The sequence below is a fragment of the Pristiophorus japonicus genome, chromosome 8 (assembly GCF_044704955.1).
Source record: "Pristiophorus japonicus isolate sPriJap1 chromosome 8, sPriJap1.hap1, whole genome shotgun sequence".
Taxonomy (NCBI): domain Eukaryota; kingdom Metazoa; phylum Chordata; class Chondrichthyes; family Pristiophoridae; genus Pristiophorus; species Pristiophorus japonicus.
Window position 1 is genome coordinate 122,659,286 of NC_091984.1, and position 22,105 is coordinate 122,681,390.

A 22,105-nucleotide genomic window follows, 5' to 3' on the forward strand; every position below is an offset into this window, starting at 1 on the left:
GGCGCAAGACACGAGTGGCTTTGAAATCAAAAAGGCTGAAATTTCCATCCTGCAAATCATTCCATGGGAACAAGGACCCAGCATGATTGCGGGAGCCAAAAAGATTGGGAATAAGCTTAGTCCCAATTGGTCATCCCTCTTCAATAGAAGGAGAAAGATTGAGAGGGATCAGGGCTTCTTTGTGAAGTCCTGCACCTCTGCTGTTCAATCGTCCTTATGCCCGGTGTTGTTTTCAAGCACGGTAAACATTCAGCACACCTGCTTTCCATCAATCCTACTGGGAACAGGAAAGGGGAGTAGAAGCAGAGACAAACTTTAAATTAAACCATTGTCCACAAAATTTAATTATAACATTCTATACTTTCAATATTGCCCTCTACAATATTTGACAGCTTTGATTACCAGATTAATTTGGGATTCCATTGTTTCATCCTCAATTCCCCCTCCTCCTAAACATGGAACCAAACTATCAAATCGCAATCGAATCATTGATGTCAAGACTCCCATTCAGGGTGAGCAAACTAGAGTCAAAACTGGGTTCATCCATATGAGTAATTTTTCATAGGTAAATGCAATGTCCAGTTTCACTTTGATAACACAAAGTCACCTATGGGAATCCAGGTGTTTCTGACATCACAGGGATGAGCAATTTCATTTCCTTTTCAAAACGCGGGTTGGATTGAAGAATCAGCTTTGATTTTTCTGTTTCAAAGCCACATAGAACATACAAAGACATTGGGCCCAAGTTTCCACATGATTCGCGCCTGATTTTTAGGAGCAACTGGTGGAGAACGGACTATTTTAGAAATCGCAATTCTCCACATTTTTTTTTCTGCAGTTCTAGTCAGGTAGAACAGTTCTAGTTTAGAACAGAATTTTTTCTTCAAAAGGGGGCGTGTCCGGCCACTGACGCCTGATTTGAAAGTTTCCACAGTGAAAATGTACTCCAAACTAAAGTAGAATGGAGCCAGTGAAGATTTTTGTAGAATTGAAAAAACCTGTTCTACACTTTAAAAAATCAGGCGCAGGTTACAAATTAGGCGTCCAGAACGAGGTGGGGGGGGAGAAGGGAACTCATTAAATTCGACAATAAATCCTTATTTATACTTCTACAAATATTATACAAATAAATCCAACCTGAATAAACATTTATAGGAAGAGAGAGGGGGGGGGGGAAGAGAGAGGGGGGGGGGGAAAGAGAGAGGGGGGGGGGGAAAGAGAGAGGGGGGGGGAAGAGAGAGGGGGGGGGAAGAGAGAGGGGGGGGAAGAGAGAGGGGGGGGGAAGAGAGAGGGGGGGGGAAGAGAGAGGGGGGGGGAAGAGAGAGGGGGGGGGAAGAGAGAGGGGGGGGGAAGAGAGAAGGGGGGGGGAAGAGAGAGGGGGGGGAAGAGAGAGGGGGGGAGAGAGAGGGGGGAAGAGAGAGGGGGGGGAAGAGAGAGGGGGGGGGAAGAGAGAGGGGGGGGAAGAGAGAGGGGGGGGGGGGAAGAGAGAGGGGGGGGGGGAAGAGAGAGGGGGGGGGGAGAGAGAGGGGGGGGGGAAGAGAGAGGGGGGGGGGGAAGAGAGAGGGGGGGGGGAAGAGAGAGGGGGGGGGGAAGAGAGAGGGGGGGGGAAGAGAGAGGGGGGGGAAGAGAGAGGGGGGGGGAAGAGAGAGGGGGGGGAAGAGAGAGGGGGGGGAAGAGAGAGGGGGGGGGGAAGAGAGAGGGGGGGGAAAGAGAGAGGGGGGGGGAAGGAGAGGGGGGGGGAAGAGAGGGTGGGGGGAAGAGAGGGGGGGGGAAGAGAGGGGGGGGGGAAGAGAGGGGGGGGGGAAGAGAGGGGGGGGAAGAGAGGGGGGGGGGGGGGAAGAGAGAGGGGGGGGGAAGAGAGAGGGGGGGGGAAGAGAGAGGGGGGGGAAGAGAGAGGGGGGGAAGAGAGAGGGGGGGGGAAGAGAGGGGGGGGGGAGAGAGAGGGGGGGGGAAGAGAGAGGGGGGGGAAGAGAGAGGGGGGGGAAGAGAGAGGGGGGGGAAGAGAGAGGGGGGGGGAAGAGAGAGGGGGGGGGGAAGAGAGAGGGGGGGGGGGAAGAGAGAGGGGGGGGGAAGAGAGAGGGGGGGGGGAAGAGAGAGGGGGGGGGAAGAGAGAGGGGGGGGAAGAGAGAGGGGGGGGGGAAGAGAGAGGGGGGGGGAAGAGAGAGGGGGGGGGGAAGAGAGAGGGGGGGGGGGAAGAGAGAGGGGGGGGAGAAGAGAGAGGGGGGGGGGAAGAGAGAGGGGGGGAAGAGAGAGGGGGGGGGAAGAGAGAGGGGGGGGGGAAGAGAGAGGGGGGGGGGGGAAAGAGAGAGGGGGGGGGGAGAAAGAGAGAGGGGGGGGGGGAAGAGAGAGGAGGGGGGGAAAGAGAAGAGGGGGGGGGAAAGAGAGAGGGGGGGGAAAAGAGAGAGGTGGTGTGGGGAGGGGGGGGAAGAGAGAGGGGGGGGAAGAGAGAGGGGGGGGAAGAGAGGGGGGGGGGAAGAGAGAGGGGGGGGGAAGAGAGAGGGGGGGGGAAAGAGAGAGGGGGGGGAAAGAGAGAGGGGGGGGGAAGAGAGAGGGGGGGGAAGAGAGAGGGGGGGGAAGAGAGAGGGGGGGGAAGAGAGAGGGGGGGAAGAGAGAGGGGGGGGAAGAGAGAGGGGGGGGGAAGAGAGAGGGGGGGGGAAAGAGAGAGGGGGGGGAAAGAGAGAGGGGGGGGAAAGAGAGAGGGGGGGGAAAGAGAGAGGGGGGGAAAGAGAGAGGGGGGGAAAGAGAGAGGGGGGGAAAGAGAGAGGGGGGGGAAAGAGAGAGGGGGGGGAAAGAGAGAGGGGGGGGAAAGAGAGAGGGGGGGGAAAGAGAGAGGGGGGGAAAGAGAGAGGGGGGGGAAAGAGAGAGGGGGGGAAAGAGAGAGGGGGGGGAAAGAGAGGGGGGGGGAAAGAGAGAGGGGGGGGAAAGAGAGAGGGGGGGGAAGAGAGAGGGGGGGGAAAGAGAGAGGGGGGGGAAAGAGAGAGGGGGGGAGAGAGAGGGGGGGGAAGAGAGAGGGGGGGAAGAAGGGGAGGGGGGGGAAAGAGAGAGGGGGGGGAAAGAGAGAGGGGGGGGAAAGAGAGAGGGGGGGGAAAGAGAGAGGGGGGGGAAAGAGAGGGGGGAAAGAGAGAGGGGGGAAAGAGAGAGGGGGGGAAAGAGAGAGGGGGGGGAAAGAGAGAGGGGGGGGGAAAGAGAGAGGGGGGGGAAAGAGAGAGGGGGGAAGAGAGAGGGGGGGGAAAGAGAGAGGGGGGGGAAAGAGAGAGGGGGGGAAAGAGAGAGGGGGGGGAAAGAGAGAGGGGGGGGAAAGAGAGAGGGGGGGGGAAAGAGAGAGGGGGGGGAAAGAGAGAGGGGGGGGGGAAAGAGAGAGGGGGGGGAAAGAGAGAGGGGGGGGAAAGAGAGAGGGGGGGAAAGAGAGAGGGGGGGAAAGAGAGAGGGGGGGGAAAGAGAGAGGGGGGGGAAAGAGAGAGGGGGGGGAAGAGAGGGGGGGGAAGAGAGGGGGGAAGAGAGGGGGGGGAGAAAGAGAGGGGGGGGGGAGAAAGAGAGGGGGGGGAGAAAGAGAGGGGGGGGAGAAAGAGAGGGGGGGGGGAGAAAGAGAGGGGGGGGGGGAGAAAGAGAGGGGGGGGGGAGAAAGAGAGGGGGGGGGGAGAAAGAGAGGGGGGGGGGGAGAAAGAGAGAGGGGGGGGGAGAAAGAGAGGGGGGGGGAGAGGGGGGGGGGGGGAAGAGGTTAGGTCGGATCGGATCCAGTCCGGGAGTGGGTCCAGTGGGGGGGGGGGGGGGGGGGTCGGGTCGGGGAACAGGAGCGCGGGTCGGGTCAGTCGGGGTTGGGGGCGGGGGGGAAGAGCGGGTGTCGGGTCTGGTCGGCGGGGGGGGGGGGGAGCGGGTGTCGGGTTGGGTCTGGTCGGCCGGGGGAGGGGGGGGGGGGGGAGGGAGCAGGTGTCGGGTCTTGGCGGGGGCGGGGAGCAGGAGCTGGCCGTGGGAGGAGCCTTATTCATGCAGCCCCAGTGAGGCCATTCAGCCAGGGCTAGGGGCTGCGTGCTTCGGGCCCCTCCCACACAGTTCGGTGCCTGGAGCTACTGCACTTGCATGCCGACTGTAGCGCGCATGTGCAGAGGTCCCGGCACTATTTTCAGCGCAGGGACCTGGCTCCGCCCCCCCCCCCCCCCCACAGCTCGTGCTGGTTGCGCCGAGGGCCAGAGGACCTGTAAGTAGGTGGAGAATACCGAGGATTTTTTTAGGCGCCGTTTTAGGCGCGAAAAACGGGCGGCCAGCTCGGAGGGGCGCCCGTTTTTTTTTCTTGTGGAAACTTGGGCCCATTGAGACTACATTCCAGCCTTCATAAAATCCAAGATAGAAATGTTATCATTTGATCTGGTGTTCATCATTTACACTTCTTGGAGTTAACACAAATACTAGAACAAATAAAATATGCAGACAGTACATATCATGCATCTCAAAAGTAATTTAGCTAGTCTGATAAAAAGACCAAGTCAAATTGAAATTCTAGTCAAGCTCAAAAATGCGGAAATTACTGGAATTGGCCTTATGGAATTTTGGATATAGCTAGTTACTGGATATGCACAGTATAATTTACAAATCCACCTATAAAGTTCCTATTAATCATCTTTGACTTGCCATGGAAAATTCCAGCTGTGCTTTTTCTATTAGTTTATTTTTCCAAAAGAAAATGTTTATTATGAATCAGTCTATTTCGTTGGAGTTTAATGATGAAGTTATAAAGTCCAGAATAATTCTATTTGGCAACCTGACTGAAATTGTGCATCAGAATGGAGAAAAAATATGTTGGAAGAAATATGATTTGGCTACCTACAAATGAGTAAAACCTTCGACTCAAATAAAACAGAAAGCATTGAGTCACTTTAAACTACTATACAGTTCAAACCTCGTCACTCCCACATACCTGGAGCTGAAACCATGATCTGACATCTGGTGAGGATCGCAAGCAAGAAGTCATTATGGGAATGCACTGGAAAAGAAAATAATTTTTTCCTTTAATACTACCATACTAAATCTGCCAAGGATTAGTGTGACATCATTAGAGAATAAACTAAGTGGTCACAGGAGATTCGTTATTATTGCCTAAATTTTGTGCCGCAAATCATGGGGTAGAGCAAGACATGGGAAGTGGTTTCTGATTCTTACTGGGGTTCTGCCGCAGCTTAAATGCAACAGCAGTTTATCCATCAATGGAGTGCAACAAATTTACTGAAGCAATGCATCACGTGACTGACGTGAAATGAAAAGATAACTCATACAGGCCTCACCGATATATTTGGAATACTATTTGTTTACCCTTTAATAAAACTATCTTCTGTCCTCAAAACTTTATACAGTTCTGAACATTATAAAGTTATTTAGTTTTGCTCTACTTCCCACAGCAGATTTTTGTTCAGTCTGTTCTGTTTTCTCCCGAAATTCTCTCTCTTGCTCAGTTACGTAGATGATTCTGAAAAGTATTTCTCCCCTTCCATTTACTTCCCACAATGGATAAGTGTATTTTTTCCCTAAAGCTGCCATAGCATAGCGCTGCCCTGGGAGGTCATTACTCACCAAGATCACCTATTTCCATCTCCAGCACATCGTTCAACGCTGCCCTTGCCTCAGTTCATCTGCTGCTGAGACCCTTACCTGTGCCTTTGTCATCTCTAGACTCGACTATTTCCAATGCACTCCTGGCTGGCCTTTTTTTTTCCTCTCTCGCTTAATCCAATCTATCTTCCCCTCTCGATTTGACTGTAATTCACCTTCCTTCTCTGTTGTTCCTCTTTCTTTCTCAATCCTTAAAACCATTAGCTAAGGAGATAGACTGGCCCTACCGTTCACTGAGATGCCAGATGCACTGTACCCTCGCCGCGTTGTGATCAGCTCACACTTCCAGAAAACGACACCACAAACTTTTTTCGAGCTGAAGGGTGCAGGAGAAAGTCTAACCAACAGGGAATGTTGCGAGACGGCCTGCTCCAGCAAGATTTGCTGCCTAATTTTTGATTTCATTTGCACCATCCAGACCTCAATTGTTAAGATGTACACTTTTTGCCTGGACATCACATTCTACAGCAGCAGAACGTAAACTGCAACTCTCTCCCACACTCAAGAGTTTATCTCCAGGAGATATAACTCCTCACTGCTTTTCCTACCTGGTTGACAGGTAGGAGCTGGGTAAAAAGCCACAACTTCATTGCTGCATCTCTTACGTGCACAGAATTTGTCCATCGCGGCAAGTAATGGCCAGCAACCAAGGCCCAGGCAAAATTTCCAACTCAAGTCCCAGGCTCCAGTCAGAAGTGCAGGCCAATGTGGGGGTGGAACTTCTTTCCAGCATTTCTAAAACTAAAGATCGATTTTATGGACAAGTTTAATTTTATTGGTAGAATTGTGTAACGTATCTGTCAGTTCTACACGTTCTGTAGGTGCGCAAACTAAGCTGATGAAGGAAGAAATAGCAATCCAAAACAACGTGGAGAAATCATGTGAGCAATTAGATTGGCAGAATGAATGAATGGTCAACAAATTTTTTAGAAATGAGGAATTTGATTACAGCAATTACTCTCATTGTACTTTTTGCTGCCTTTACATTTAGATTGGCCCAGATTCTGCCGTAGAAATAATGATGAGGCTAACAGCGCTCACCATTATCAAGGAGTAAATCGGGCAGCAACTTCCAGCGTCCACACATGCGCAGTAAACACAGAAATCTGGAAGTTGCTGTCAGAGTTCCTGCTCCTCCAGAAGCTTCGCTATAACTCTATCTCGCCGAGAGACTCGGCATTGAAACACAAGGAGGGTGTGAGGTTGCTGTATTTGCATGATAAGACACCCACTAAATAGGTTATCAAAAGTTTAGGGCTTGTCCAGTCAAGTGTAAGTGAATTTTTAATGGTGTGGTATGTCAAAATTATTGCCAAACAACATCTCCACCACTGAAAATTAACTTTTACAAGTGTAGAGTCTTATTCCTTCAGCTTTTAAATTGAAGATTTAAAAACTTTTTTTTTTTTTTAAATGATATTTTTTTTTAAACTTTCAACTTAATCTCTCTCTTAATCCCATCTTTCTTTATTTCGCTTTCTCTACATAATTGTAATTTACACTTCCTGGTTTGGACTCTATGAATTCTTCAAACTGATTGGTAAAGGTGATACACAGTTGCTTTCCCTGTTCACACAGGTCCCAGATCCCCTGTAGAGGGTGCCACGCTGAAATGGATTTCTAATCACAATAATTTCCAGTGCAAAAGCCCATTGAAAGTCTGTGGGCAAGTGTAAGTGTAAGGGACTGCCGGCACCATTCATTCACCACTGACCGCAAAATTCGGTTTATTTAATAATTTTTAAAAATTGATATTTGACTGTAGTTAATTGAGCCAATCCGAATCTTGTGCCCTACATACATCTGATGCTTTGCAGGGTGGTGTCCTGAGGTATGATGACGGAGACCAAAGTTTGTGGTGTGATGTAATGAATGCATACTTGCATACTACATGCAAGACTTCTAATTACATAGATTTGGGCACCTTCCATTGTGCCTTCTTTTCCCCAATTTAGTTCCCACTTAGCCCCAAGGTGGTGATTTATACAGGACTACAGGAATACAGGCCATTTTTCAAATTGAGCCTATTGAACAGTCAACTTTGTACAGACCTGGCGAGGCCGCAATTTTCAGCCCTTTGTCTTTAGATTATTTGAAAACAAAATCCATTCCAAAAAATTACCATTGTTATTAGGAGTGAGCCAGTAAAAATGGTGTTACCATATAGTATAAAAAATAAGATAAGATGTGATGTTATAACATTTAATACAAAGTATATCTAGGGCTAGACTTTCCACTAGGTGGTTAAGGCCCCAAAAAATGGGCCTTGTTCCAGCGATGTGGGATGTATCGCCCATGCTGATCGTCGGCACAAGGCCCATTTTTGGGGGGGGGGGGGCGATTTTCCACTCGGCCTTACCCAGACGATGTCAAATGGGCGATCTGATTTTTCAGCGAGCTCACGATCACCCAAAGAAAACAGAAGTCAAAGAAAAAAAAGCTTCCCTAGCAATGCTATTCTGCGCATGTGTAGGGTGTTTTTTTTTTAAGGTTGATTTTCTTTGCCCCTTTTTCAGAGGTCAGGGGTCATCACACATGCTCAGAAACACAGAGGGTCAGGGAGAGGAGCGAGAAAAGAGAGAGGTGCGAGAAAAGAGAGAGGAGCGAGACTTTTGGGTTCGGTGGTTGTTATCTTGGAATGTAAAGTAAAATCAGCAAATCTGAGAGATCATACAATTTTGGGGGGAATTTTAAAAAACTTATAAATACTGATAAGTATAATTAAATATTTCTCAACAGCATTTAGTTGCATAAATACTGCTATATATACAAAATACAGCAATGGAGGGATCAAGTGAGAGGAGAAGGGCCAAGCCCTTCAGCGAGGAGGCCAATGAGGCCCTCATTAATATCGTGAGCACGAGGTAGGAGGATTTGACATGGGGTGGCCATGGGGAACCTCCACCCCGTGCATATAGACGAATATGGGCTGAGATTGCCGACGTGGTCACGTCGGTATCGAACGAAGCGCACACACCTGACCAATGTCGCAAAAGATGGAACAGCCAGAGTAAGTTGAAATTTATATTTAAAATCATCCATATGTATTATTTAATGATGTATGGAAATTTTAATTAGAATCTTCAATGTCATTTCGTTATATTATAACAATTAAATTATGAATACGTTTATGCACCCGAACATTAAGTTGAATCTTATAGTATGAAATATTGTTCATATGCAATGTAATGCAAATTTTTAATTGAACATTTAAATCTGTCAGTCTTAAATGTTTATTGCCAAATCCATTAGTTTATGCCATTAGCTTATGCCATGCAATGTTACCTTATCATTTACAGAAGATATCAGAGCAACATAGGATGAGCGGCGGCTCTGCAATGTTCCATACATTGCGAATACGAGGAGCTTGTGGTGGCTTTGGTGGGGCCTGAAAGCCGTTCGGTCACGACTCGTGGTGTGGCCGAACCCACCCTTGAATCACGTGAGTAATGAGAACTGTGCAGTGTGCAATGTGTGAAACATTAGTAAATACATACTAAAAATATCGGAGTTATGCATGTAATGTTATGCAATTAGATATATAATTTTGATGTACTCTTGATCCATGAATGAGGTCATGTTAGGCCTGGTGAACCCTTGTGCATATGGGGCAATGGAAAGCATTGTAATGTTTTGGGTTATTGAAATATTGATATGTATTGATTTGAATTGTTATACATTGTTTAAAAGTTTCATTCATCTTTCTAAGGTCAAGTGCCTGTGGAGTCAGTGGCCACCTCCACTACTCCAGAGCCATCCCAATCTTCGCAGGAGGAAGAGGCACTGCAGACTCCTGCTGTGCAGGAACGAGGAGGAGGAGGAGGAGGACAGAAATGTTTTAGTGGGGGGGGGGCGGTAGAGGGAGGTAACAACCTGCGGCCATCTCTATTGAGATGGATGATGCACCAGGACCAAGCGGTGTGCAGATGGTGACGCCAAGGCACGTGACGTTGCAAACGCAGACCCCACGGAGGTCCGCTCAGCGGGGTATGCAATCGTCTACCACGGAGGGCCAGACGGAGAGCTCATTATCCCTGTGCAGGGAGACGGTCGCAACCTTATCCAGGGTTTCGCGGGTTTATCTGCTAACTGGAGCCAGTTCTCCAGAACCTGGAGCGAGTTCTGCACGAACTTCTCCAACTGGTCTTGTGAGCAGTCACAGACTGCTCGGGAGATGTTGGAGGCCATTCGGCAGCAGACAGCCGCAACCAATGCCCTACGGCATGCGTTGCTGGCTGGACACGGCGCTGCACCCCAAGGTGTCGTGTCCACTCGTAGCGAGACCCCGAGCACGCAAGCGAGTACGGAGGACACAGTTCCTCCTGACTCTGATGTTGAGCCTCAGGCTTCTGCTTCCACTCCGTCACCTCCACCACGGCAGGAAATCTTGCCGTCCCACTCTGCACAACGCGTTCGTGTCGGTCTGCGTAGACCAAAACGGGCAGGTGGGTGCAAACACGGGGTGGGACAGGACCTGGAGGGGAAACGTGGCCACAGGTAGGGAAGGGGGAGTGTTTTTCAAAAGTTCAATGTTCTAAGTTCAATTGTTTTTTCCTTTTTGTTAATTATCATTTTGGGGGAAGGGTGGGTTGGTGTGGGGGGTGGGGGGGTTGGAGGGAGGGTGTTGTTCAATAGTTTATTAAAAATTTTCCATTTCTATCTTTGTTAATAAAAAAAATCTTTTAATTCAACAACTTTTGTGCCTTCTCTTAGTTACATTAGTTATCAAATGTAGAATGTTTCATCCATATTTGTTTATTCTTTTATTATACCAGTACTTTTATTATACCAGTACTTTAAACTTTACTTACACTAATTCCGATGATAGACCAGTGCAGGCAAAACAAGGAAACCCCACGCAAATGAAACTTTTGATTAACCCTGTCAATGAACATTTGAATATCAACAATAATAGTTCATGCAAAGCGTTCATTAATGAGCTGCTGATGCAACAGCTTAGCGGCCGTGTAACTGCCACTGGCTACTGGAGTTTAGGAGAGGTGTGGTGGTACCGGTGCTAGATCGTCAGGCTGATTAAGCTCCCCTAGGTCCTCACTCACGTCCTCTCCAGTCTGTTCCTCCTCTTCATCCTCGCTGGCCGCCTCTTCTGTCTTACCTCCTTCTGGAGATGGACCTGCAGCATGATCTGACATTACTTGCCCTCTCTTTATAGCTCGGTTATTCAGCATGCAACACACCACAATAAACTCTGCGACCTGATCAGGGTGGTACTGCAGGCTGCCTTCAAAATGATCCAGGCATCTGAAGCAATACTTTAGGACTCCAATTGTCTTTTCAACGATGTTGTGAGTCGCTATGTGACTTTCATTATACCGTTTCTGTGCTTCAGTGATGGGATGACGCAGAGGGGTCATCAGCCAATTTGCAAGGCCATACCCTTTATCCCCCTGCATCCAACCGTGACCTTCTGGCTGAATGGCAAACAGGTCAGGGATAGCACTTTCACGCAAGATGTGCGCATCATGGATGTGCCAGGAAATGTAGCATTCACTGCTAAAATTGTTTGACTGTGGTCGACAACAAGCTGCACATTTAGTGAGTGGAACCCCTTTCTGTTACGAAACACCTCCGCCTTCTTTAAGGGTGCTTTCAGAGCAATGTGCATGCAGTCTATTGCTCCCTGTACCTTGGGGAACTGTGAAATCCTGTAGAAACCCAAAGCCCTCTCAGTCTGTGCCTCCCTGGTCATTGGGAAGCTTATGAAGTCCATCCTGCGAGCGTAAAGAGCTTCTGTCACCTGTCGAATGCAGCAGTGTGTAGCATGCTGAGAGATATGGCAGGTGTCGCCAGCTGAAGCCTGAAAAGATCCCGATGCGTAGAAGACTAGGGCAGCAGTAACGTTCACCTCAACGGACAGTGCGGTTCTGATGGTGCTGGAAGGCTGCAGATCATCCTTGACGAGTTGACATATCTCATCGATGACCTCCTTCCGGAATCGCAGCCTCCTAAGACAAGCATTTTCAGACAAGTTCAGGTAAGATTGCTTTTCCAAGTACCTTCGTTGGCTGTACGGTCTCCTCCCCGGTCTTCATCTCTGTCTACGCATTACTCTGCCACCTCTTTGATTGATCCTTTCAGTAACCAGTATGTGAGCAGTTGCAATTAAAGGCAGGGAAAGCATAGGCCCCATATCAGGATCACTATCAATAATTACTTTCACTAATTTTAATAATCTCTCTAGTGTATACTCTATAAATCACTGTACTCTGCACTCTCTACGCTGTATACCAGTCAGTTTGATGGTCCCAACAATATCAGTAAATAACTTCACTATGTAAAAGCTATTTACAAAATAATTTCAATATATAAAACCTATTTACCAAAAATAACTTAATACCTCCTTAACTTCCCTGTTCCAATATTCGGAGTATAATTATCTTTAAATTAACTCTCTAAATAACTCACAACTAATCCTCCACCCTTCCTCCGAAGTTCAAAATGGCGTCCGTAGTGCCCATTTGCTTCTCTTAGCCCAGTAAAAGCAACTATTTCTCAGCGCTCTTTTGGGCTTTGCATCGTCCCAGCGAAGTGCATGCTATGTGCCAAAACTTGGGATGGGCTTTGTGTGGCCGATTATCTCGGCGATCAAAGTGGAAACTTAGGCAGCTGTTTTTCCGGCGATGTATTGGGCCTAGTTTCCACTTTTTGCTCAAAATGGGCGATAGAGGTCCGTTTTGGGCGATAGATGGGCGATGTGAAATGGAAAGACTGGCCCCTAATGTTTTTGAGGGGTTATTTTTCAGAGAGCCTATCAGGCCCCACTGTTACTTAGCATTATTGTAATGCAAAAAAAATCTGCTTCACTGGAGTTTTTAAAACCAAGAGATGTTTGGGCTTCCCAAGGATTCGGCAAGCTTATCCTGTGAGTAGCTCAGCTATACTGATTAACATGTCCTTGATTCAATCTACTTTTGCGCAGAGTTAGCTGATCTCAGGCTGGGCTCCAAACTGTTTTAGCATTTCTCCATTAGGGCCGGGGGGGGGGGGGGGGGAGAAATTAAAAAAAAAAAAAAAAAAAATCGGTCAATCCCCAGCATCTCTCGTAAAATTGCATGTGTTGGCATGGGATGAAAAGTGGATCTAACGTACCTGTAATAATCCACTTGACCAGATAACCTGCTGGCACATGAATAATGGCTACTTAGGCATGGTACTAAATGGCACCTGTGGAATCTTGCCCAGTAAAGAGATAATGGGCCAGAAATATGCTGACTTTGCGACCGGTTTTTTGGTGCTATTTCACCATATTTGGCGAAAAACCAGTCGGCAGGAATTTCAGTGACGTTTTGCGGCGGTGGAGAGCAGCGCCGCCGTGCAAGACCCGAAATAGCGTTTGCCAAAAATTTGACTCTCTGCACATCTGTATTTTGCGCAAAAAATACCGACATGTAAAAAGCTGCGTTGCAGCCCTTGGAGCAGCGGTAAGTATGAAGACCTGCAAAAAAGTTAAGTTAAAGTTTTTATTTTTAAATTCATTTTCAGTGATTCGATAGATAAGTGTCTTGTAAATGTTGAGAGAATTTCCCCCCCCACCCCCCCCATTTATTTATTTATTTTTTGGTGTTTTACCGCCCTCCCAAGGCCCAACTCGCAGCAGTATCGGACTCGGACTAAAGTTGGCGAGGATTGCGGTTTGCGCCGCGAATCCTCGTGCAATGCCGATTTTTAACGCTGTGCAAATTAAATCTTGAATTTCCGGCCTGATAGTGATAGTGAGGCGATAACGGTAATTTTGTCGAAAAAATACTGTTTTTGCTGAGAACAGAATTCCTAGACCAAAGCCTTCACGAAGGAGAAAATTTACAAATAAATATTAATGTACAGCAATTCTGTAGTTTCCATATGAATTTTAATGACTATGGTTAGTAATGAGACTCCAGATGGGGTTAAGAACCTTAACTTTGGAAAGTGGAATGGTGAAGGCTGAATTAAAGACCGTCAGTCTGTCTTGGATCTTGTAAGGTTCATGTACTGCAAGAATGCCTTGTATGATCTGACCAACCAGTGACCAAAATTACATTTTATGGCCAATGTCAATCACATCTCACCAAATGAAAACATCAGAGATGATGGTTGCTCCAAAGCTAGCTATCTGATGATGATTCAATCAATACCAAAACTACAACATTTGGGTTGCCCGGTCCAGCTATAAACAAAGGGCAATTTTTGAGGATAGTCTTTTATATATACTGATATTTTCATCTTAATTTAAGTACTTTTAATTTAATAATTAACTCTGAATATATCAAAGGAAATATCTGAATTTTATAAAAGGGATAAATAGAATTAGATATACACATGGTTAATGCACCCACCCAGATTAATTGTCAATCATCTTTCCGTCAGCCTCACATCACCCTTAGTCAGGAATGCGTGCATGAAAAGAGAGCCCAACTTATGTTGTGTCATGGGCACGGGAGAACAAACTACTTCATGATGCCTATTGTTGTGCATGCACATAGATCTACCCCACCCTGCATCCCCCCTCCACCCCACCCAATGTGTGTTCATACAAACGGATGAAATCAGCGGGCAGAATAAGACAAGGTGGTTCATCAAGCTTGTGCTGTACTATCATGGTGCAACACATCATGACCCCCATCTGCCCCCGCCGCCCAATAGCCAGCCACACAATCCACTGAGAGGCAAAAAAACTAGACAAGAAATCCTAGGCCAACTTAAGGGGAAACAAACACTGGGAAATTCATCTCCGACCCGGGAAGGTGATCAAACAAGTTCCAAGAGATGTCAATGACCAGGAGACATGCGCGCACCACCCACCCGCCCCCCGCCCCCCACCCCCCCCGATAATTGCACCTTTCTTTTATACACAATGAACAGAATACCCCAACATCTAACCTAGTTCTATGCTTATGGAACTTATAGTAGCGAAGTTTGCACTAGATGGATCAAAAGTTTTTCTCTATGAGAATGATTCAAAAATGCTTCAATGTATTCATGGGGAAACAAGCCTGTGTTGAGCAACACAAAGTTCTCGACATCCCCATTCAGAGCATGTGAAGTAGCTTTGTCTGGTTTACAGCAGAGAAGGGGATTGGGGTGGAGGTAAATCCTGAGTTGGTTCAAACCATATCTCTGATCTGTCCACAGATTTCCTCTTCCAGTTCCCTCCCATAATTAGAGGGTCTGCAATACAACCCCGCTAAAGTCACGATCCCTATAGCATATTTAGATGCAGAGGCAAGCTCCTTCAACTCTGCCCGAACAATGTGCCACAAACTTAAATAGTAGCCCCTATTGTGACCCATTTTCCATTTCCCACATCGGCTACCATAGAATCTTACTGCACAGAACGAGGCCACTCAACCCATTGTGCCCATGCCGCCCCTTTTGAAAAAAGCTATCTGATTGATCGCACTCCCCTGCTCTTTCCCCATAGCCCTGCAAATGTTTCCTTTTCAAGTATATATCCAATTCACTTTTAAAATTCACTATCAAATTTGTTTCCGCCATCCTTTCAGACATGTGGTTTCAGTGAGATTGCCAATTCTGTGCCAAATTAGGGATAGTTTTGTGTTGTGGCCATGAGTAACTGGATGTAGGCTACCCAAATGCATTTTACGTAGGATCCTTATAGCCAGAGGAGACTTTTATCCCATCAATCTAGGCTGGGTTTCAATCCAGCTTGCATAGTTGAAAGGTTAGTGCCTGTACCACCAACGCTCCTTCCAAAATGAATGTGCTGTGTGCTGAGCCACCTGATAGTGATTTAGTGAACGAGTTTTCATTTACAAAATCCACTGGTGCATCGATCAGAGGCAAGGGAAATAAACAAATAGTCATAGATCTTACCATTATCGTGAGTAAGGAGTCTCCTTGCTTCCAGATCAAACTCCTCTTTGCTTATCTTTTGCTTGAACCAAAGCTTCAAGTTTGCCCAATATCTGAGAAAGAAAAATGGGAAAACTAGAGTCAAGGAACATAAGCCATAACAACTTGCATTTATATAGTGCATTTAATGTAGAAAAAGGTTGCAAGGTGCTTCACAGAGGCGTAATCCAAAAAAAAAGATGCCAAGCCAAGCCAAACAACACTGACTAGGAGGGGCGACTGAAAGTTTCATGAAAGAGGTGGGTTTCAAGGAGAGTCTTAAAGGAGAAGAAGGAGGTGGAAAGGCAGAGGGGTTTAGGGGGTGGGGGAATTGCAGAATGTGGGGCCTAAGCAGCTGAAGATGTGGCTGCCGATTGTGGGGTGAAGTGGAAGGGGGGTGGGGGGAGGATACACAAGAGGCCAGAGCCAGAGAAACAGAAATGTGTGTGGGGTGGGGGACTTGTAGGGTTAAAGCATGTTACAGCGATAGGGAGGGGCGAGGTCATGAAGGGATTTAAATACAAGTATGAGAATTTTAAATTTGATGGATCAGGAACCAATGTAAGTCGGTGAGGAAAGGGGTAGATGCGAGTGGAGTTTGGTGCGAGATAGAAAACAGCTAACAAAGTTTGGATGAGCTGAAGTTTATGGAGGGTACAGGATGGGAGAGCATTGGAACAGTAGAGTATGGAGGTGGCAAAGGCATGGATGAGGGTTTCAATGGCATATGGGCTGAGGTAGGGGCAGAGGCAGGTGATATCGCCAAGGTGGAAGCAGGTGGTTTTTGCGATGGAGCGGCTATGGGGTCAGAAGCTCAGTTTGGGGTCAGATGGGATGCTGAAGTTACGAACAGTCTGGTGCAGGCTGTGTCAGTGGCCGGGGAGAAAGAGGGAGTCATTGACAAGGGTACAAAGTTTGTGGCAGGAGCTGAAGACAGTGGGTTGTCTTCACAAATTTTAGCTGGAAGAAATTGCTGCCCATCAAAGACTACCAGTCTGACAACATAATGGTAGTGGAGGGAGCGAGAAAGGTGATGGAGAGGTGGAGCTGGTACATATGGAAGGTAACCCCTATTTTTGCAGATCATGTCACCAAGGGGCAGGGAAAAAGAGATGGGCAAGGATAAATCCTTGGGGGAATCTGGAGGTAGTATGCTGAAAGAGAAGCCATTACTGGAGATACTCCAGCTACGATCGGATGGGTAAGCATGGAACCAGGCTGGGGCAGTCCCACCGAGTTGGACAGTGGAGCAGAGGTGTTGGAGGAGGATGGCGAGATCAGTTGTATCAGAGGCTGCAGAAAAACAGAGTTGGACGAGGAAGGATAATGCACCATCAGAGAATGTGGTTTGTGACTTTGGTCATATCATGAGCTCACACTTCACTCACGGCAGATATTGTGACAAAATCCACATACAAGCCAAATTATTTTATATCTCTATCTCAAGGTAGTCAAGTTTCTCTCTCTCTGTTAATCATCATAGGCAGTCCCTCGAGAGTTCACAGATGTTTCAATGTTTTAACATGTGGTGACCGTTGCACAGCAGCCACCACACGGGCGTGACAGAGCTAGGCCTTTATCCAGTGGCAAGGATTAACCAGGACAACTGGAGACCTGTTCTGCTGCACAGACCTAGTGCGCACAGATATCGCAGTGTGGGCAGGTCCATGCTGCCCCTGGGCCCTCGGCTCTTCTGGGCCCCGTACCCTCATTCGCCACACCTCCGCCAAGATGTTCCAGGGCCCGGCGTTCCAGCTCTATTTATAGCCCCGACCTGCGGTGGTGTTCTCACACAGGTCGGGACGGCCCATGATGTTAATATACCCACATTAAATCCCTTTATAATGCAAACATTGCCTTGTTTAAAATAAACAGTTTAACAATGGCATTAAACTTAAAATTTATGTAGTAACATTAACATAGCCAAAAAAGACCCAGGGTACCTCACAGGGGGCAAGAGGAAATTAGACAATGAGTCAGAATTGGGAGAAAACTTGAGAAGGTCACCAAAGGTGTGTTTGAAGGGGTAGGTTTTGAAGAAGCTTTGCGGGTGAAGAAATAAAGAGAAGTTTTGGAAATGTATGGGGCTTAATGCTGAAGGCTCCATCATGAATGCTGGTGGTGAGGAGTGAAGGGATATATAGTCATTCAGACTCAGAGGTGCAAGGATGATACATTTTAAATCAATGCACTGTGGAATGGGGACCCAGTGGAGGTGAACAAAAACAGTGCTAGGTGAATGGGGCTTAATTAGAATGTGGGGTGGGGGCAGAGGAGTGTGTGACTGAGTTGGAGTTTGTCAAGGTAGAATCAGGAGATCTTAGAGAAAGACATTAGACAAGTCACGCTTGGAGATTGCAAAACCTATGTGAAGGCACTGATTAGGGCGAGGCAGTGATAGATGATAAAATCATTCACAAAACAATTTTACAAAAACACGAAGATAAAATTAAACCGGTTATGTAGCTTACTCCAACCAGGCCTTTCGATCAGAATTTATACAGCTGGATATCACATTGTGAATTATTAATGTATAGGGACCATTAAAAAACCCATTTTAAACCAACTTCTACCGATACATGTTATTATTTTGATGGCGAATCAGTAAATACCAATCTCGTCCTGAATTAGATTTTTTTTTACAACCTAATTTCCTGTTGTTTTCTGACCGAAAATCAGGTGTAGAGATGCCTACAAATTGCATCGTGATATTAGCACACATGCTGTGTGTTCTATGTGCCATGTTAACATCACAGACGTGATACCCATACATTTGAGCCCGATGTTCAGCTACAAACTAAACAATGGTTGTATCATCTCTTGGGTATTATCGCAAGGACGATAGAATAAAATTCACCATAAAATAAAGACTATCATTCCTAGTTAGGTATGGAGCAAGGACAGTAATATACTGACACTGTTACCACACGGTAAGAGTATTTAGTTTAACTCTCAACTCTTTAGTGTAATCAAAGGCGAGATCAACCAAGACTTTAAAACTTTTTCAAATAATGGTTTTATTAACATTTAAGCACAATGGGTTTATAGATAAGTCACTAAAAACTGACTCAGGTCACATACCAAGGCACTACTTGTTAAAAAAATAAGATTGTAACTGTTCCTCAGTGTAACTCCCATAGCTTTTGGTAGGTAAGTGGCTGCAGCCACAATAACAGGTTCTTCAATTTTCCTTTGATTTAATGCTATCTATGGGCCTAAGAGAGAGTCTAATGGCAAGCCCTATAAAAATGGTGTCTGTAAACTGTGAAAATAATTGTGGATTGTAATTTAGGTTGACTAACTATTAGTTTTAGTGATGTTGAAAATAAAAACTTAAAAAAAATATATTCTCCAAATTTATTCAAGCTTTGTTTATAAAAGGTCTAACTTTTCCTAATGATTTAAAAACTATTAAGGACTGGGGGGGGGGGGGGGGATCTAGTTAATTTGTAAATTTTTTTAAAAAGTGAAATATTTGTGCATATTCAACCCATTCACTATCTATGCAACCCTCTCCTTTCTTTCTGCAAACAAAAAATAAATCAGCACAAAAGCAAAAAACTGCTGGATACTGGAACGCTGAGGGAGGGGAATCAAAGGTGTGTGCGTGTGTATCGCCAGTTCCAGTGGGCCAAAGGGACACCAAGTCACTGGCTTCAGGCAAGCGAGCCCCAGGTGGGCAGAGAAAACACTTCAAGGACACCCTCAAAGCCTCCCTGATAAAGTGCGACATCCCCACCGACACCTGGGATTCCCTGGCCAAAGACCACCCTAAGTGGAGGAAGAGCATCCAGGAGGGCGCTGAGCACCTCGAGTCTCGTCGCCGATAGCATGCAGAAATCAAGCACAGGTAGCGGAAGGAGCGTGCGGCAAACCAGATTCCCCATCCACCTTTCCTTCAATGATTGTCCCACATGTGACGGAGACTGTAATTCTCGTATTGGACTGTACAGTCACTTGAGAACTCACTTTTAGAGTGGAAGCAAGTTTTCCGAGGGACTGCCTATGATGGTTTGTGTGTGTGTGCGCGCGCTGAACGCCAGTTTGTGGCTGCAAGGGGAAGCGAAGGTGCCAGGCGCCAGCTGCCTGTGCGGGTATTTACAGACACTGAGCACCGGCTGCGGACACTGCCACTGCCACATACTGAACTGTTGCGGGGCGACGGCGGCTCTGCCCGATTCGGCGTTGCTGAGTCCACAGATAACCATAGAATCCAGCTGGGCTGCCGGCGGCCCCCCCGGGCCCGGGCTCGGGCTCGGGCCCGCAATCCATCTCCGCCCGCAGCAGCAACGCACAAGGCCCACTCACTGCTTCACGTTCTCGCCCAGCGCCTCTGTCAAGGTCTTTTTCGCGGCCTCCAGCTCGCTGACGTGAGTCGCCATGTCTGGGAGTGGGGGGGGAAAGGAGAGAGGGGGAGGCGGAGCGGGTGATTGCCGCAAAGGGGCTTTTGTACAGCCCTCGGCTGAGGGCCGCCCCCCCCGTAACAACCTGCCGCTCGGCGGCGCCCCCTGCCGGCCGGGAGGAGCTGCCGCGGCGCCCTCCCGCTCACCCCAGCAGCGCCCCCTACAGCCAGGGAGGGAGAGAGGGAGTGTTGTGGTCATTCCGAGAGACAGACCCCACTCACTGCAGATAGGGAGACAGAGAGAGGGGGTGTTAGTGGTCATTCCTAGAGACAGACCCCACTCCTGTCAAGCAGCGTGGGACCATCGCCCAATACCACCCAGAGTGGTAGCTTGTGCACCGCTCCATCGTAGGAGACCTTTACGGTAGCACTACCGATTACAGGTATCAGTTCTTTCGTGTAAGTTCTTAGTTTCATGGGAACTGGAGTTAAGACTGGCCTTGAGGCCTTGTTGCACCACGACCTTTCGAAAGTCTTTTTGCCCATGATGGATTGGCTCGCGCCCGTGTCCAGCTCCATTGACACCGGAAGTCCATTTAGTTCAACATTCAGCATTATCGGGGGACAATTCGTGGTGAATGTGTGCACCCCATGTACCTCTGCCTCCTTGATCTGAGGCTCTGGTTCGTCGTGATCCTCCGTGGATTTGTCCTCCTCTGCAACATGGTGGTTTGCAGGTTTAACAGGCTTTGCAGCCCGCCTGCGCACTCGTTGGAGGTGTCCCATTGTTCCACAGCCCTTGCAAACGTATCCTTTGAATCAGCATGAATGGAAACAATGATCACCCCCGCAGCGTCAACAAGGTGTTAATGGCCTTGCATTCATCACCCTTGATGGTGGACTCTGAGACATCTGCGGACGTGTAGCTGCAGGTATGTGTGACCTGCCCTGTACGTTACGATTCGAAAACAACATCACTTTGTTCACAGTACTTGTAGCAGCACTTGTGTGCTGCGAGTTTGCTTCGTATTGCCACTAGTGGCAATGAATGCCTGGGCTATCACTATGGCCTTACTCAAGGTTGGGGTCTCTACAGTCAAAAGCTTGCGAAGTATGGTTTCGTGGCCAATGCCAAGTACGAAAATGTCTCTGAGCATGTGCTCCAAATGTCATTCAAATTTGCAATGTCCTGTAAGGCGACATAACTTGCCACTTCCTGCCCTTCAGACCTTTTGTAGGTGTAGAACCAGTACTCGCCATCAGAACGCTTTCCTTCAGGTTCAACTGCTCTCGGACCAGTGTGCACAAATCATCATATGATTTCTCCATGGGTTTCGCTGGAGTGAGCAGATTCTTCATGAGGCCATACGTTGGTGCCCCACAGAAGGTGAGAAGGATTGCCCTTCATTTGGCAGCGCTCTCTTCCCCATCTAGCTCGTTGACCATGAAGTACTGGTCGAGTCACTCCACAAAAGTTTCCCAATCATCTTGCTCCGAGAATTTCTCCAGGATGCCCACTGTTCTCTGCATCTTTGGGTTCGCTATCTGTACCTCATCACCAGTTGTTGTGTGTGGAGAAAGAGTCACACTGAACACTGTGAGCTCAAAGTTAAATGTGTCTTTTATTGCTGTCTCCAGAGTGCCTCTCCAACCTGTGAAGCCTCCTTAAGAATTCCAGGGAATGAGCCCTCTGGTGGCTATACAGAGTAAATACAAGTTTACATATAAAACAGGAAGCAGCAACACAACTCGAGAGCAAGAAAGCTGCTTTACTGACGTATGAAGGCCAAGGTCCAACAAAAAGCTTGCAACCTAAAAAACAGATGGTGGGTGGAGAAAGCGCAACAGATCCAGCAGCTAACCAACAACCAAACGTGCATGGATTCTTTAGCACAGTCAAGACCACCTACGGCCCAAGCATCCAAGGTCCTACCCCATGCGGGCCAAGAGGCTACAAATGGATATAGGCTGGTTAAGTGATTGGGCAAGAAGCTGGCAGCTGGAACATAATGTGGGAAAGTCTGAAATTATCCGCTTTGGTAGGAAGAATGGAAAAGAAGAATCTTTTTTTAAAGGTGAGAGCCAAGTAAATGTTGGGATTCAGAGGGACCTGGGTGTCCTTGTACACGAACCACAGAAAGTTAACATGCAGGTAGAGCAAACAATTCGGAAGGCAAATGGTATGTTAGCCTTTATTGCAAGGAGGTTGGAGCATAAGAGTAAGAAAGTCTTGCTACAATTGTATCATCATAGGCGGTCCCTCGAACGAGGATGACTTGCTTCCACACAAAAAGTGATGAGTTCACAGAT

At 47.6% G+C, this 22,105-nt stretch overlaps 1 protein-coding gene across 2 annotated transcripts in view; it reads right to left on the bottom strand.

Annotated features, from left to right (window-relative positions):
• Window positions 1-19,959, bottom strand: part of tada1 (transcriptional adaptor 1) — a 58,029-nt gene extending 38,070 nt beyond the window's left edge. The window contains exons 1-3 of one of the 2 annotated variants that reach the window (XM_070886214.1): window positions 19,762-19,959; window positions 15,436-15,527; window positions 4,913-4,978 (exon numbers count right to left, since the gene is read on the bottom strand). In XM_070886214.1, the coding sequence (XP_070742315.1) occupies window positions 4,913-4,978; window positions 15,436-15,527; window positions 19,762-19,835 (232 nt within the window). In that variant the 5' untranslated portion in view covers window positions 19,836-19,959. The remainder of the gene's footprint in view (window positions 1-4,912; window positions 4,979-15,435; window positions 15,528-19,761) is intronic. The other variant, XM_070886213.1, reaches the window with a different exon arrangement.
• Window positions 19,960-22,105: the final 2,146 nt, after the last annotated feature.